At 41.7% G+C, this 18026-nt stretch overlaps 2 protein-coding genes across 4 annotated transcripts in view; both read left to right on the top strand.

The window, feature by feature from the left end:
- The window catches only part of LOC141084169 (cell surface hyaluronidase CEMIP2-like), a 158746-nt gene that overhangs the window by 114899 nt on the left and 25821 nt on the right, over positions 1-18026 (top strand). The window contains exons 1-17 of one of the 3 annotated variants that reach the window (XM_073568666.1): positions 1022-1201; positions 1725-1790; positions 1971-2111; positions 2548-3103; positions 5609-5778; positions 6106-6294; positions 7402-7571; positions 8363-8572; positions 8835-9040; positions 9255-9324; positions 9465-9593; positions 9681-9766; positions 10502-10633; positions 11534-11569; positions 12203-12355; positions 14178-14355; positions 16429-16482. In XM_073568666.1, coding sequence (XP_073424767.1) covers positions 1195-1201; positions 1725-1790; positions 1971-2111; positions 2548-3103; positions 5609-5778; positions 6106-6294; positions 7402-7571; positions 8363-8572; positions 8835-9040; positions 9255-9324; positions 9465-9593; positions 9681-9766; positions 10502-10633; positions 11534-11569; positions 12203-12355; positions 14178-14355; positions 16429-16482 — 2553 coding nt within the window. In that variant the 5' untranslated portion in view covers positions 1022-1194. Of the gene's footprint in view, positions 1-1021; positions 1202-1724; positions 1791-1970; positions 2112-2547; positions 3104-5608; positions 5779-6105; positions 6295-7401; positions 7572-8362; positions 8573-8834; positions 9041-9254; positions 9325-9464; positions 9594-9680; positions 9767-10501; positions 10634-11533; positions 11570-12202; positions 12356-14177; positions 14356-16428; positions 16483-18026 lie in introns of those variants that run through there. The other 2 variants (XM_073568664.1, XM_073568665.1) reach the window with 2 other exon arrangements.
- The window catches only part of CEMIP (cell migration inducing hyaluronidase 1), a 120348-nt gene continuing 103758 nt past the window's right edge, over positions 1437-18026 (top strand). The window contains exon 1 of the mRNA XM_073568667.1: positions 1437-1543. The gene's annotated coding sequence lies outside the window, so the exon portion shown is untranslated. The remainder of the gene's footprint in view (positions 1544-18026) is intronic.

Below are 18026 nucleotides of genomic sequence, written 5' to 3'. Positions count from 1 at the left end.
GTCCTATTAGGACTCAGGGTCCTATTAGGACTCAGGACCCTATTAGGACTCAGGACCCTATAAGGACTCAGGACCCTATAAGGACCCAGGACCCTATAAGGACTCAGGACCCTATTAGGACCCAGGACCCTATTAGGACTCAAGACCCTATTAGTACCAGGACCCTATTAGGACTCAGGGCCCTATTAGGACTCAGGGCCCTATTAGGACTCAGGACCCTATTAGGACTCAGGGCCCTATTAGGACTCAGGACCCTATTAGGACTCAGGACCCTATAAGGACTCAGGACCCTATAAGGACCCAGGACCCTATAAGGACCCAGGACCCTATTAGGACTCAGGACCCTATAAGGACCCAGGACCCTATAAGGACCCAATTAGGACTCAGGACCCTATTAGGACTCAGGACCCTATAAGGACTCAGGACCCTATAAGGACCCAGGACCCTATAAGGACCCAGGACCCTATTAGGACTCAGGACCCTATTAGGACTCAGGACCCTATTAGGACTCAGGACCCTATAAGGACTCAGGACCCTATTAGGACTCAGGACCCTATTAGGCCTTTTGCTTTGAGCCTTTGCATTGAAATGGATATTATTCTACCCTATCCAATACAATTGTAAGTAGATTTGCATATATAGGAACCCTGTATACATTTACCCTATAGTCATGGAGCTCTTTCCTGCATGTCTGGCACACATAGGGTACACATACATAGGGTGCACACAGGGCAGTGTGCGCAGGGACCATCCCCTGCTCGTCTATGGTTATTTGCTGCCCTGACAGCCACTTGATGAAGGATAGCTCTCAGTGAGGAAAAACATGAAACAATAATAAAATGAATCATGAGACATCATTTCTTTCATTTTTGTTAACCATTAAGGTATCGTGGCTCCACGCTTATCATCCCGTGCTTCCCGTGACGTCGGATGTGTTGGCAGCTCTGTAGTTTGGCTTCTCTGGGCACTATGTGGAGTCCGGCATTTTGTGGCCTCTCAGCTACTAATCGCATTAATAAGCGGCATGTCAGCCTGATAACAGGGAACCATGGCCACGGCTAATGGAGGCCATCACAGCAAGTCCCTTTGTATTGCCTGGAGACTGCAGGTTTCATATCGTAGTGTCTGTGACTACTCTCTGGCCTGGTGGCATTATTCCCTGAGGTCGCTGTCACTTGTAGTCCCACAGCAGTGATGCCAGGTGAGGTGTGCCTGCCGCCTGTGTGCGCGGCAACAAGTGTCCGCCGGCGGCTCCTCCGCTGGTATGTGCAGCCTGTGCTGGCGTCACCGGGGGGGAGGAGAGCCCTCACTGCCGGGGCTTACCGGAGACGCGGGGAGGGGGACACGAGCGGAGGGAGAGATTGGAACCTAGAGGAGGGATGGAGATACAGGAAAGGTGGGAACATGAGAGGCGGGGGGGAGGAGAGCCCTCAGCACCACACACTATATATAAGAAAGAGTTCACTGCCCTCCACAGCGGCGCACGGGAGCAGAGGCTCACTACTACAACGCGCATCACCCGGGGAGCTGCTCCCCGTCACAGGTGAGACTGCTGTAGGGCTGTATCTGTGAGGCAGGGCTGCGATGACAGGCAGTGCACAGGGTGGCAGATGTCCCATGGCAGGTGCAGGACTCTCAGGCAGCTCTCTAGTCCTTGGTTTCCCCAGCACAGCTCTTTTTTTGGTTATTTGCACCCATCACTTAACTGTTTCATTTATTCCAAGTCTCCTGTTCCTGGAGCTGCCCAGGAGGGCAGCCCTACATAGAGGGACCACAGCAGCAGGCAACAGGTGGGTGGACTGTCAGCTGCTCTCCTCTGCTCTCTGCTTTCAGCTCTTGTGTCTCACAGCTAAACTGTCTGTGTTTGCCCCAAATCTTCCAATCAAACCCCAATGTCTGTGTTCTCCTGCATGATCTGTCCTCCATGCCAGCGGCGATGTGGCTAAGTATGATCTAAGAATGTATTGCAGACAGGTGTCCTGGGAAGAAGCCTCATCTCATCCCGTGGCACCCTGGCCATGATGGACGGAGGTCAGCTGTTATAGGACGTGGTCTTGCCCTAAGACTTGAATCCTCAGCCACCTTTCACTCATTGATAATTCAGGACGGAGGTAAATAATGATGTGAGGGTCATGATCCATACCCTGGGAATAGAGGATTTTTAGTTTCAGCCTATTATCATGTAACGTGCCCTGTGACTTATGACCCTCAGCTCTCCGGCTTTCAGTGATTCATCAATGTGAAATGATGTTTGCACGTTGGGCATTTGTGGTTGATTTCCGCTGGATTACACTTTTCTTCACTGTCTATTGTTGCAAGGCTTCAGATGAACTTTTGCTTTTGCCAGAAATACCTTTTCACTATCTTTAATCTCCTGTCAAATTAAACTCAAGTTTTATGTTCATAGATAATGAACACTGTTCTGTTTAATCCAGCATAAGAATGGGCAAGACATATAGATCAGAGGATGTGGATGAACCAATATGCTGATAACTGTGCCGTAGGCATTATTACGCAGCTTTTATAGCAGTGACTTTTGTGTTTCAGGATCTTTAGTCTTTGCTGATGACCAAATACCAATAACTCTTAGAACCCAGTATATCTTAATTAGACATGGTGGGTCTCTACACATTGGGTCATCCCAGTGTCCCTATAACTCTGATGCAACTATATCTCTGTATGGAAAGTCCACCGAGGGGGATGACATAGGTGACTTTGGGAAGAAATTTATTGGTGTAGATGAAGGAGGAATATTGGAACTACATGGAAGAAGACCTTTATCATGGACACAGTTAGATGCAACTTTGCATCCTGGTGGCCTCCGTTATGGATCATACAAATGGGAAAAACATTGGGGAAGCCGGGGTATCAATGTAAGGATTATTGATCCAGAGACTGGTCGTGTTGAAGCCGCTGAAAGGTTTGATACCCACATGTTTCTGGAAGAAGGACGGAGGCTGGAAGATTTCTTGTCCGAACAGAGTCCTGGTAAGGTGGTGGCCGCAGCAGTCGGAGACTCGGCTGCAAAGAGTTTAAGTCCAGATGTCAGAAGATACCTGAGAGAAGTTCTGAGCAGCAGATACGTTTATCATCTAGGCTACAGGTAACCTTATATGACCTACATTTCATAAATGCATGCCACCTGATGTCTATGTGTTATGAAGTGAATTGTCAGCCTGGGTTATATATATAAATGTGTTCTTTTGAGCATAGTCAAAGATAGGTCACTTACAGGAACCAGTTTGTGTGGACCTACAAGTTCCATCAAGCTAGGGTTTGTAGATACAAAGTAACTGGAGATAAATTACTGCAGTTAATGAAGTACGGTGAGTTTAGATAGGGTTCTTTGACTTTGGATGAGTTTTCTCTTTCATTTCCAACCAAACGTGAACTGTTATAATTTGGTGGTTTAGGCTCGGTTCACACTTGGATGATGTTTTTTTTTTCTCATGGATCCGTTTTGTTTCTAGTAAAAGCGTAGGAATAATAGAACCTAGTGAATAAGATTAATTTCAGCTGAATCTGTCAGATTTCAGGATTTCTTTTCACTGTGTAGAATAGTATAGATGCCTAGGTCAATCTACCCTCCCATAAAAACGGGAAACGTGAAGCCCACTGATTGGATGAAATCCCATTGAAATGAATGGGGATGTGTAGCTAAATGTTGTTTTTTTTGGGGGGGAGAGATATGACAGCATATAGAAATGTAGATAAACATGAACATGAACTGAACACCCACCCATTGCACCCACATTTTGCTAGAATTGAACTGATTTATAAGGGGGGGGGAATAATTTCTATGGTTGACTGACCATTAAAACAACAATATGACCTGTTTGGTTACAATATAAATATATATATATATATATATATATATATATATATATTGTATATAATATGTATGAGTATATATAAAGTGAGCCAAAGGCTTTGTGCAGATGACCGTAGGTTCTGTCCGAGTGTGACCCGTCAGAACATCAGATTGCACTCAGCTATTCAATGATGCTGTGCACATATCCGATTGTTTTCCTAGCCGTCCATGGAAAAAATTTGCACCTTGCACAATTTGTCTCTGATTATCATATTACATTCGGCCATTCAAGTCTATGGTCTGTGAAAAAAATTGACCTCACTAGGATGACATCTGACTGCGATCTGATTTTCACGAACTGTCAGAATGAAGAAGATGGAGAACATTTTTTTTAATTCTCCACATCTGCGATAAACAGATCCCACTCTGAATCAAACACTGATCAGAGTCTGCTTAGCATTATCAGGCCATTCTGGGTGCCATCTCCTAGGATGCTATGTTGTTGTGATGTTTCCGGATGATTAGTTAGGTTGTAATGTTGTCTATGCACTTGTCTTGATTATTTATTATAATGTCGGATGGTAAGTCTATTGAGGCTATTAATGGAAAGTTTCCCGGAGCCGAGGCATTCTCCATCCAGGACGTCTGCTGGGAAGTCTAGCTGGTGTAGAGGTTCTCCAGTGAAGTGTGTGGAGCAGGGGAGTCTACCATGGACAGCTCCTGGGCTGCTGATAAGATATCAGGGATAGACTCTGGAAACACCAAGTTACCTGGAAGTCATTTCTGTGTCTGAAAAATGTGAGGAATGTGAGAAGGGAGTCAGGAGAGAGACTAGTCTACAGTAATACCTGCGCAGGGTCTGTTCACACTGCCATTACTTCCATCGCACTTTCCCTTATCACACAATTACACACTAATGTAATTTGCTCCAAATATTTACTTAGCAGTGGATGAATTACAGGTTGAGCAGATCTGAAACACGCAGGGAATGCCAAGGTTTTCTGCTCTTGTTTGCTTATAATAATTTCCCACCCTGACAGACTAATCCTATGGAAGTTTAAGTATTTAATTATCCATTTTATACAATCATATGGTGCTGTATCAGAGACACATCCGCTTGGCATAGAGATGAATGCGTCTTACAATGTATGGTGCAGGTGAAGGTGAAGGGTGACATCTACTATTCTAATATTTTAAACCATATGAACTTATTTTATAATATTAAAGGGAATCTGTAGGATCAACCCTATATGGCCATGTAGATCATAAGAAGCTGAATAAAATGATATTATACCTTCATATCTGCAATCCGATGTGTTATTCCAGAGATATACAACTTTTTTAAAATATGTAAATGAGCTGTTAAGATCTATGGGCCGGACATAGATCCTCTTGAGACTCTGCCTCCAGAGCTTATTATAAATGAAAGGGGGCGTTACCAGTGTGAGACATGTAATGATTGACAGGCTCCTCTTCTGATCTACATGTCTCACACTGGTAACAGCCCCTTTCATTTATAACAAGCCTTGGAGGCAGATTGTCAGGTAGATCTATGTCCAGCCCATAGATCTTAACAGCTCATTTACATAATAATAAAAATGCAAATTTCTCTGGAACAAGTCATTGGATTGCAGATATCAAGGTATCATTTTATTCGACGTTCTATAACCTACATGCCCATATAGACGGCTTAGGAGGGCTGATCATGCTGACAGATTCCCTTTAATTACATGCAATAATGTGTAATGTTCTTTATGTTTTATAGTGGTCTGATCATTTTTTCTGTATTTTTTTTAGACAGCCATGGGCATTGGTTGGCATTTTAGGAGAAGGCCCATTAAAAGTAAATGAGGACAGAAAACACTATGAATCCAATGGGACAACTGGACTGGCAATTGCAACAAGAGAGTTTCAGACTTATGGAGGACTACATTTCACAGTCACTGCCTACAGCGGGTGGATAAAAGGTAACAGGACACGGTCACTTACAATGTAGTGATGCGTAACTTGTAATATTGATAAATGTACTGTTTTTATTGTTTTCCTGAATGCAGAATATGTTGGCATTCTATAATATCTATATGAATGTAGATGGATACGCAAGTTGACAGATTTGCAATAACTGCCCTTGTAATTGTCTATTTGTTAGGGATACATACTGTTGTAAGCACAATCTAAAGTGAAATACTAGGATACTTCAGCCTAAGCAGTTGTTTTCAGCTTGTACAGAAATATTCGGCACGTGCGATCTAGCTGCCCTAGGTCTTAACCCTTGTGCTCTCATCACCTATCAGGAGTTCCGCGGAATGGCTTCCGAGTGGCGGTGTCCAGGGGCATCGTCCTGACATTAGCGGATGATGTTACAAGTTGGTTGCCTGGTAACAGGATCGTCATCGCCAGCACTGATTACTCAATGTATCAAGCTGAAGAATTCAATCTGCTCCACTGCCCCGAATGTAAAAACAATCAGGTCAAAATTGATGGTAAGAAAATACTTTGTAAATCTCAGCTTAAAATCATTAATCATTCTTATTATCCTAGGGCAGTAGCTTCATGGTATTTATCAGGAAATCATATCAACAGTTTTAACATTTTCATGTTATATAATAAATTACTATTAGATGGGATATTCACTTATAATAAAAATGGCGGCATTCATTCTCACTTCACCGTGTGCTCCATATCTTACCACATGCATCTGATATGTAATCACATGTATTAACCCGTTATTGGAAGTGATTGTAGACTTTAGATCAGTTTCACTGGACATGTCAATTCATATATTCATTATATATAAGACCTAAACAAACACTGAGATTCTGAATATGTTCTGTTCACCTCCAATACTGCACAATAACTATACATACGGTAAATTATAGAACATTGTATATTTTTACTCCCAGTTTTGGATTCTGGTGTTTTACACATTTTTATGGCTATGCCTATAAAGTCAGTTTTGAAACAGTGCAGTTTTTATATTGGCCACTTGATGGCATCACAAAAGACTTGTAGCTGGGGCCGTCTCTCTTTTCCACTTGCTGTGAAGATTTATTGTTATTAGCTTATACTTATAGAAGTGCAAACATTTTGATTGTATTACTGTATCAATAGTGACTCAGTGGTTAGTACTGCAGCCTTGCAGCGCTCGAGTCCTGGGTTCAAATCCCACCAAGGACAACATCTGAGTTTGTATGTTCCCGCCTTGTTTCCCCATACTCCATAAAGCGCTGTGGAACTAATGGCCATGTATAAGTGAGTAAAATAAATAAAATGGTGTTCTTGGGCTCCAGTATGTAATCTTCAGCTGTCCTAATTGCCAAAGTGTTTGCTTACTTGCAGGCCACACTTCATATTTGGGTTTTTTTTTTTGCAATGTAAAGAAATGCTGCCCAACCGGTCTAGCCATACAGTCACGATCCCTGTGACCAAATGACTGGTACACTATTACAAAGTATGTGCAAGTAACGTGCTTTGAGGTTTAAACTATTCTCGCTTTGTTTTTGAGGAGACTTTCAAGTTTTATAGCTCAAATTAAAATAAATATTGAGTGATTGCTTAATTTTCATACCATTGTGAAATCTGTTCTCCAGGCTACCCCCTGTACCTGCATATTGGAGAAGTAGTTGATGGCATTGATATGAGAGCAGAGGTTGGACTTCTCACACGGAATATTCGTATAGAGGGAGAAATGGAAGCCTCTTGTTATGGTCATAACCATTGCCAGTTCTTCAATTATGACACCTTTGGAGGCCAAGTTAAGGTAAAATATATTACTCCCTCCCATTGGACACCAGTGATTTTCAAACTGCGAGTCTCCTTATTGTGGATGGTGAGGTGCCACTAGGTAGACAGTTTTCATAGAATTGATGGTATTCTGCACATTCCTTTTTATGGCTGCATCAATCTGTAATTTAGCAGCATGCAAGACTGATTGTGCACTTATGTGATGTTACACTGGGTTCAGGACATGAAATAATAAATACATTGAGAAATATTTTTCATTTTAGTATTACATTTTACTACAAAATGATAAGGCCCAGGAATGACCTTGGCCTGTTTGATGACGCTTTGGTATTATATTAAAGGCTTTGTTCACTACTCGGACAACCCCTTCTCAATCTTCATATTTCCCTCTTGTAAAATACTAACACTTACACTAACCTCTGGTGTCATTCCAGTGGCATAGGCACTGGCTTTCCCAGGGATTACATGACACTGCTATGTCATGCGATCCCTGTGGTCAATCAGTCCTGGCTTCACTCTCCCTGCCTTCAGACAAAGTACATACATTCGGGGGAAAAGTTTGAGAAGCCGTATCATAAACTGCAACAGGGTCAAATAACTTTATCGCAAAAGTTTTCATATAAGCAAAAAAGGAAATGCATTAAATTGTTATGAACCAGTATTATTGTTGTATTACAGTCTCAATACTGTAATCCTGTAGCTTCCACTATAGGTATACTGTCTACAAAAAGCAATTTGTATATTATTTATTAGATTTTATTTTTTTTTTCATAAAAAATCTTAATTTATGTGTCCTCTCTTTTGTAGATTCAGAGACACTTTGCTTCAGTCCACCTGTCAGGAGTGGAGCTCACCAACATGGGGCAGCAGATATTAGGAAGTTACCCGGTGCATTTTCATATGTCAGGAACTGTGGATGAGGAGGGTGGCTATAACCCTCCAACGTACATTGATAATCTGGCCATCCATCACTGCTTTTCCCGATGTGTTGCTATTCATGGAACCAATGGTCTCTTGGTATGACCATACTAATTATTTTTCGATATTCCTTTTTTGGACTGTGAGACATTGCTGTGTGTCATTAGATGCCATCTAATTTTAAGTGACTTGTTTCCTATTCATCTGAATATTTCCTATTTCACGTGTTCATTTGTCCTATCTCCGGCTATGATTACTGACGTTTGATAATTAGAGTGTACATTTTATACAATTTATACAATAACCTTATGGTGTTTTCTTATTTTATATGCATCATTGTCTTCTTTTTCTCTAATTCCAGATAAGAGATACAATAGGCTATGACACGCTTGGCCACTGCTTCTTCCTAGAAGATGGTGTGGAGCAAAAGAATACCTTCTACCATAATTTAGGACTGGTCACAAAGGCTGGCACTATCCTGCCTACTGATCGCAATGAGACCATGTGTCTGGCAATGCGGGAACATGTGTATGGAGATTATATCCCTGTGCCCAGTGCAGAATGCATGTAAGTTTTGAAAAATGCATTATTCTTATATATGGTTTAATTTAAGTACCGTAATTAATGAAGTACAGTAGTGTGCATAAAATTAATGAAATGTATTTATGTAACATGGCTTGATAAATTATTGTGCATTTATAATCTGCACAAAAGAAGAGTTTCAGACTGCATAATGGCTCCCCGGCGTGGACTATTTGGTAATATTTCTTACTATTTTTAGGGCCGTCAGCACATTTTGGATTTCGAACCCTAATAACAACCTAATTGGCAACGCCGCAGGTGGCGCGCAGGTCAGTAGGGGCAACTTCACAGAACAATGTCTGATGCTATAATAGCTTCTGAATAGTCCAGACTTATCCAACAATGATCCATGGTGTTACAAATTACCGGCATGTATGTGCTCACAATCGTTATTTGTTGGCCTCTACAGGATGTCGGTATATGGTTCATATTCCATCGAGTACCGTCTGGTCTTTCGGAGGGCGTATATCCAGAAGGGCATGCAGAATTTACTCCCCTGGGAATATTCCTCAACAACAGAGTACATTCCAACTTTAAGGTAAGTCTTATGATAGTACTGTATATACTCTGACCTGTAGTTATAAATGTCATGTAACATAGGTTGTGAATTGTTTTCATTCTTTAGGCTGGTTTATTTATTGGTAAAGGTGTGAAGACAACAGTGGCAAGTGCCGAAAACCCTAGGGAATATCTAACAATAGATAATGCTCGGTGAGTACCAAGTCATTATATTGCAAATAGCCTCACAATTGTGATAGATTGTTTTCAGAAATGTTGCTACCTAACAGATATTGCTTAATTGGATTGGTGTACTTGCTGTATGTTTGGTGTAACTAGAGTTAAATTGTGTTTTAATATTCCACAATTAATTTTAATTCTGATATTCTTACGGACCTCCTACGCACCACTCCACTAACATCGTGCTTATTCGGGACAACACCTGGTTGCTGATGAATCCACAAAGAAATGTATCCAAGTTATCAGAGCGATCTCGTAATCAATTCTTTATTGGTCAAAATAGATAAGATAAGCAAAGTTTAGCCACAATATGTCCTATGTCAAGCCAAGGTATAATTTGGTTATTTGTTTTATACCTTGCGTCACCGAAACGTGTTGGAATAATAGAACCATTATGGAGCACAATATGCCTCATTTACCAGCACAGCCCATTCAACTCCTCTACTAAGCCAAGGTATAAGACGTATAATAGTTGTTATTCTCATATCTTGGCATGATAAAGGTTTTATTATGGCTGTAACTTCACTTTTCTTGGTTTGACTATTTATTTTGACCAATAAAGAGTTGATCACTGGATAGAGTAGATCACTGGATCACTTTGGTGCCTTGAATACTTTTCTTTATGTATAAATCTGATTTACTACTGATCTGTTCTTATCAATTGTCTCTTCTCTCGTCAAGCTAATTGGTTTTCATTTGTTTCTTTAGTTTCCGTCCTCACCAGGATTCAGACCCAGCCAAGCCTCGAGTGCCCGCTCTCATTGACAGACTCATAGCCTTCAAAAACAATGATCATGGCGCATGGGCCAGGGGTGGTGACATAATATTCCGGAACTCAGGGTGAGATATTTATTAGTTGTTTGTGAACAGATATTACCATGATGAGGGTAACATTAAAAGCCTAGAGAAACATGGAAGATTTAACTACAGCAGCCAATCCAGATCACGCATTAATCAGGAGTTATTACCTTACAATATACAGGGCATAACCAATTTTGGTCTGGGGATCAGATTAAACTACTTGCAAGAACTGGAATAAGATAGTTAGATAATGTATATTGTACACTTACAGTGCATTTTGTGTTTGGTTACATTAGCTTTACTTGTGTAAAACTTTGTCACTACTTTTACTTTATTTTGAAGTGACATGGGATGATAGACAGTGTGCCTAAAAGCCTCTTTAGGTCTTCTGTATTAGATTTTTGTCATTTTAGTGTATACTATTCTTGGAATAGTTTTTAGGTCAAAACTTTAGACTTACGACCAAAGTACAAGTCTGAGGTCTCATCCAGACATCAGTGTATCACATCCGAGTTCTATCCTTGTTTTTCACTGATAGAATTCATGACTATAATAGTCTATGGGGCTGTTCACATGTTTGTGTATGCTCACAGACCAGGAGATCTACACAAAATCAAAGAGACATGTCCAATTGTGATCTGAGTCTCTGATCAGTCTGACCAATGCAAGTCTGCGGGTCCATGAAAAAAGCGGACATCTTTCCGAAGCCATCTGTGTGCTGTCTGCTTTTCGATACGGGAAGATTGACAAACCTCCATTCTTTCTTCTTGTCATCTGAGAAAAGCTGATGAAACTTTGATAACACAGACCGTTTTTTTGCATATGAGAAAAATCCCTGACATCTGAATGAGCCTTTATTGTGATTATCAGCCCACACACAGAGCCAGGTCTGTTACGGAGTTTCCTTGCTCTAATGTTGTGACCGTTCTGCTCTTCTAGGTTTTCAGACAATGGAATTGGACTTACACTAGCCAGGTAATAGTCCATTTATCGTGAGATAATGCGTATTGTAGGGCATCTAGCAGACATGGGAAAGACGCTTAGTGCTTATCCCATACTTGTAATAGGGCTATTATATTATTACTTTTATGCCTTATTTTTATTTCCTTACTCTAATTCTGCCACCTAGAACTTGGAAAACACTAAAGTGTTTTGAGAAGGAAATGAGCTCTTTCCTCTTTACATGTTCGCCACTCCTCTCTCATTCTGTCACTTCATACATCTGGGAGATGCAGCTCCTCTCCTGCTCCAGCTACCAAGGCTTGTACATACAGCCGGTGAGGTCTGCTCTGGGCCATGAATCACCAGTAAATGTATGCACATCTTGTACTAGGCTTCTCTTTCCTGCAGCTAAGCCTTCTCCCTCTCCATAATACCTGGCAATAAACCAGCCGTTTTCACACCTCATAATTAAATTCCTAGAAATGTAATACTTGGGAAGACGACCTGAGATTGCATTGGTAGTATTGCGATATCCATAATTATTTTATAGACGGTTATCAGTTTTGCAAATTTCTCCTGGAGAAATTCTCTATCTTTTGTCAGAATAAAGTTATAGTTGCACTTGTAGCGATTATTGTATGTTTAGACTATATTTATTATCTCCAGTGATGGCACATTCCCAACTGATGAAGGATCAAGCCTGGAGATAACAGATTCCATCTTTGTAGGGGAAAGTGACAATGTGGGCTCATATGGCGGACAGAACAGCTACTGGGGACGTGGAGGATCAGGTGAACAGAGGTCGCTGCCACGGAACAAGTACGTTTGTTTTGCAAAATCATCGCCAGCTTCATTCCTACTATTTGGTCACACCGATTTAGCAAAGAATAATATTAATTCAAATTCTTAATTTATGGTTGTGCATCTTAAAGCACTTTTCGAAAAGTGTAAGAAATTATATTAGTTGCCAGAAACGTTATAGAAATTAACAAGTAATATTACTCAAATGTTAAAGGGGTTTTAGCAAAATTGAGATTTGAACTGTGATCTCTCCAAGGCTCTTAGCATAAGGAACTTTGCCTCTGCACAGTGCATGGGGACTTAAGTTGGCTGTACTGGGTAATCCGGACAGCTTCAGAGTGGTGTGACCAAGTAGTAAGGCAGAGAACCTGCTCACATCTCATTATATTTAGGTAACTGGCCAGACTGGGACTTCATGTTGACCAGTAAGATAGGCAATGAGCTGTGCACTATAAAATTAAAAATCCCTCTGTTATATCCAAATGAGAAAATCCTCCCTTTTTATCCTTGAATAAGGACTGAGTCACTGTCTGTGATGCCTAGTAAATGCACCAAATTATACTCTGGATGTACTAAAGGATGTGACATTTTTAATTTTGTTGGAATAAAGATTTTGTTTTAATTTGGTACCTACGGCTGGAGGATATTCTTATTTGGATATACTTTCCAATTTTACCCATTTATCAACTTGAGACAACCTATTTAAATCCCCTACTACTCCAGTGCCCATGCTCCAATGCACCTGTCATGCTGTTAACTCGCACATCTTCTCAGTGCCATCCTACACACTGCATTAATTCCTCTGCTCCACCCAGTGTCAGGCCATCACACTGAACTGCCTCTTGCACCACTCTCAGCAACTCCATATTCCCATGTAGAAGCAGTTTCTCCACTCATAGGAGGCACACTCAAACTGTAGGATTTAACCAGCTGTGTCCTGCAGAGTTTTGCCTTCCTGGCTGCATCCCCTACAAGCAGGGGATATATTAGGCAGTGTCTCCCTCCACACCATACCAGAACCTATAGTAGGTTCCTAGATTTAGTCCATCTCTACCAATCTGTCAAGGTGCATTCCTCCTCCTGTTACTGACCCTGCTTGTTTATCCTTTTTGTCTGATCTCTCCGCTCCTGTTCTCGGCTTCATATTTTGAACATGTGCTGCTCGCATCGACCTTGGACTCTCTGACCACGTCTCTGTCTTTGTCCTCTGTGCCTCACATTGCTGCAGCTCTGGGCACTACCCTGGCATGGCACCCAGTGACTATCCTAACGTCCCAAGCCTATCCTACCATCCGAGCCTCTAGTAAAGAACAGGTAGTCGCTTAGTCACACCCCTCCAGAGTAAGCCCGGCAAGTGGCACAGTGGGTCCACATCCCCCGCTGTCACAGCTCCAGGGGTCCTTATCACTCTTAGTTTATTTTCCTGGAGCAATGATATCCTGTACATCCATGTGACAGTCTCAGCCATCACATGCCACATATGTCAGCATCACAGCGGAGTCCAGTGATGAGGTGCAGCTCTTCATTGCAGCAGGAAAATACACTGATGGGTTTTTTTTTCAAACTCTCAGACAATCCCTTTAACTAATCTCAAGCTTCTATAAGATTTATTTTTGCAGGCTGTGCCATGAATATATTATTCTTCTGCAATGTCTTTTAAACATTTCTACTACTTTTCGATAGTCACATTCCATGATTTATATTCTGACTCCTTATAGATTGAGATGTCCCAAAGTAAGGACATTTTATTACCTAGGACAAGGAAAAGACAGATTAGAAGGAAGGCTTGCACATGTGATGGATGAATATATGATTTACATTTCTGTTATTTTTCACCTAGGACATTCCCAATTCGTGGCTTTCAGATCTATGATGGGCCAGTCCGACTTCTCAGATGCACATTCAAGAAATTTGTCCCAACTGCAGAACGGCCTTCCAGCGCAATCGGATTTTCTCTAAAGAATTCCTGGCAAATTACTCCTCAAAATAACATTTCTCAGGTTAAGATGGAGAGAAGTGTGAGTAAAGTATGACTACAATTTAAGGGAAGAGAGAGGGATGATCTGTATGGAATTTGTATTTGATTGTTATAGAGATAGTTAAACATGTGGTCATCATTACATAAAGCGGTCTGATTGTTTTCAGTAAAGTCTCCAGGTTTATGCCGGTCAGAACCTGGTGGAAAGCAGAGAGATAACATGCTGAGGAATCTGTGGATTTTGCCTGGGATCCAGTCTGAGGGTTATTTGTGTTGGCAGCTCGACTCTTGGAGAAATGTATTTGGTAGCTGTGTGTGTCTTGCAGGTTGCCCTGACCTTTCTCCTAAGCTTGTATTCAGTGGAGCTGATATGCTTTTCATTATCCATTATAAAATAGAGGTATTGTTTGAACCAGTTCAGGACTACACCCTGAAATGCCAAACCCGCTGAGTCTTGTAGGAGGCAGACATGAAGTGAATGATGATTAACCAAATGGTGCCAGAGAAGATGTATCTGGAGAGCCAGCCATCATGGAGTGAGTCTTGTTAAACATGCTCCAGCTGGCTATCATAGAGTTAAGATCCATAAAACTGTATGCAAACATAAATCTTAAGAAACCTATTCAAACAGAGTTAATGTCTATGTGGGGAATACGCTATGTCCACATTTCCCCACCTTAGCCAAATGACCTGAGTACTGTTGCAAGATATTGACTGGGATTAGGTTCTCCACGTAGACAGCACACAAATCTCTCATTATAAGGATTAAGTGGCAATTAATATGGAAATGGAAATCAGAAAATACCTAGTATGCCACGGCCACATGCCAAAAAGTTCAAGAGAAGGCATGTTCTTTTCTCTTAGAATTGTAATAGGCTTGCAGCTGTTGGAGACCTTATGTCAGTTGACGCAGACTGCCTAGTGTTGTGTGCCAAAGTGGCCATTTGTACCATAGCCATCTCATTACTGCTTATAACCAATGTCAGACTTACCTATATATTGCAATTCACTGTTTTGTCAACATTCAGCATATACTGTATATAAAGGGTCTACAAGTGAGTGCTCAGCCTATACCTGGCGCTGTGTAGCTGCACATTACCCCAACATACACTTGCCTACTCACTGTCACTATCTTATAGGCCTGCTGTGAGCTGCTCTATCATGTACCACTGAGTGTCGTTATAGGGACTACTAAGTGCACTAGCCAGCTGAGAGAGCTTTCCAATATAGACTTACCTGTGGTCCATTACACTTGAAAGTGGTTTTCCTTTCCCATCTCCGCTATATGCCATAACAATCATATTAGTGATCGTTGGTCTGTTGGGTCCACCAAGCCTAAGGACAGAAAGGCCATAGCTCCACTTTATAGTCAATTCTGCACAGAAATTGCAACCACGTCCCCTTCATGTGATTGGGGTGTGCTTCTCTTCACTGCAAACCACCAGTCCAGTAGTGATGATGAAGCCATTGGTCTGTATCTTCGTTCATAGGGACTGTGGTGGTCCCAGTGGTCTTAACCCAACTAGATCATAGTTGCCAACATTTGTGGTGACATTTAAAAACTGCCCCCAACACAATCCTCCCTGGAGCCCCTCACTTCTCAGGGCATCACTCCTACCCCACCCAGGGTCTAAATACACTTCACCCCATTTTCCCAGGAGTCTCAGGAAATCTGGGACATTGAAATTTATGCTGGTTCTTCCATACCATGCAAAATGGTTTTATTTAGTATATTGATAGCTCTATAAGCAACTTTTCTGTTAGAAGACTGAACTAATGGGTCTCCAGACCTTAGCCTCGCCGACGTCATAGCATAGAGGGGAATGGAGACTGCTCTTAACTCGATTCAAACCTGAATGGCATTATCACGAATTATGGTTAGAATTATCATATAAAGCTACCTACTGATTAGGTGATAAGGATCAGTGTAAATACTGTACATACCTAAATGAGCCCTATAAAATATACACTCCATGCTAAAATGGATCATTTTCAGCATATAAGTACAATGGCTTCAAGCAGTAGAATGCAAAAATGATATGACAGTATCAGCATGTGAAGATTTACAGTCACTGCCCTGAAAATATTTCCCAATTTCATTTCTTTTACATAGTGTGGAAATACTTTCCAGGCCACGGAAACGGCTCTGGGGTTCATTTTTTTACGTGTGAGTATCAGGTTAGTGACTCCCGTTCCGCACTGATTCTCATACCTTACCATACGGTAGGTATGATGTCTAAGGCTGTGTGCACACGCTGCGGATTTAGGTGCAGATTCATCCTCGCGGATTCTGTAAAATCCGCAGGTGAAACCGCAGGTCAAAAGACCTGCAGTTTTACCTGTGGATTGCTCTGCGGTTTTGCCCTGCGGTTTTTCATCTCCTCAATGGAGGAGATGGCAAACCGCAGCGGAATCCGCAGAAAGAATTGACATGTCAAATCTTTCTGCGGATTGAAAACCGCAGATAATCCGCGCGGAAAATTCCGCACCGTCTGCATTGCGGTTTTTGATTCCCATAGGGAATCATGGTACTGTACACCGCAGCAGAAACTGCTGCGGGTCCGCAGCGGCCAAAACCGCTGCGGAACCGCAGCAAAATCCACAGCGTGTGCACACAGCCTAAGGCTGTGTGCACACGCTGCGGATTAGGTGCGGATTCATCCGCGCGGATTTTGTAAAATCCGCAGGTCAAAAGACCTGCGGTTTTACCTGCAGATTGATCTGTGGTTTTGCCTTGCGGTTTTTCATCTCCTCAATGGAGGAGATGGCAAACCGTAGCGGAATCCGCAGAAAGAATTGACATGTCAAATCTTTCTGCGGATTGAAAACCGCAGATAATCCGCGAGGAAAATTCCGCACCGTCTGCATTGCGGTTTTTGATTCCCATAGGGAATCATGGTACTGTACACCTCAGCAGAAACTGCTGCAGCCAAAACCGCTGCAGAATCGCAGCAAAATCCGCAGCGTGTGCACACAGCCTAAAGGCTCACATCTATTTCTCCATTCTCTGCCTTTAGGCCGGCGCCATTCCTGCTAACTGTGTCATTTGGCCATCAGGGTGAACAGCATGTACAGTTCCCAAAATAGAAATATTTATCTGTCTCCTTTCTTGTTATTTCGAATCGTTCTGCCATTTTGGACGTGTAATAAACAAGATGATTTATTTTGTAAGCTTAGAACTGAGGAAAGGATTGTGTAATATGATCATGAGTGTTTCCGTGCTTCCTCTGCGAGTAACTGAGTGGTTTCATGATACAGGCTGCGGAGCTGATTCTCATTCACAACATAATAGCTTTGCCAGTGTCACTGGAGTCCTGCAATTGATTGCACTTTTCCTGTGTTATGCAGATAGAAAACTTTTTGCAAGATGCAAAATATCTAGTAATATTGATCTCATGTTGCGTTACAGCAGCCAAAGTCATGTCATTGATATTAACCACCACTCACATCTGAAATCACTGGGACCCATTCATTATTTGCATTTTTTTTAAGTCACTTTTCTTTGCTGACTTTGGTTTTCACTGGTGATTTTTGCTCCAAATTCATCAAAATGGCGTATACAATGTATGAATTTTGGCCAAAGCTCTAAAGCCTTTTTTCTGTCTTTAACTGGTTTTGTGACTTTTTAGCTGGGAAAGTTGCAAGAAAATATGACAAAATGGCTGGTGTACATACAATTACTCCAGAGTTAGTGGAGTAGAGTTAGGATAT

This window comes from Dendrobates tinctorius, unplaced genomic scaffold, assembly GCF_039654945.1.
Source record: "Dendrobates tinctorius isolate UK_male_01 unplaced genomic scaffold, ASM3965494v1 ptg000022l, whole genome shotgun sequence".
NCBI classification, from domain to species: Eukaryota; Metazoa; Chordata; class Amphibia; order Anura; family Dendrobatidae; genus Dendrobates; species Dendrobates tinctorius.
The sequence above is the reverse complement of the archived record's forward strand: the minus strand, read 5'-3'. Positions and strand labels throughout refer to the sequence as shown.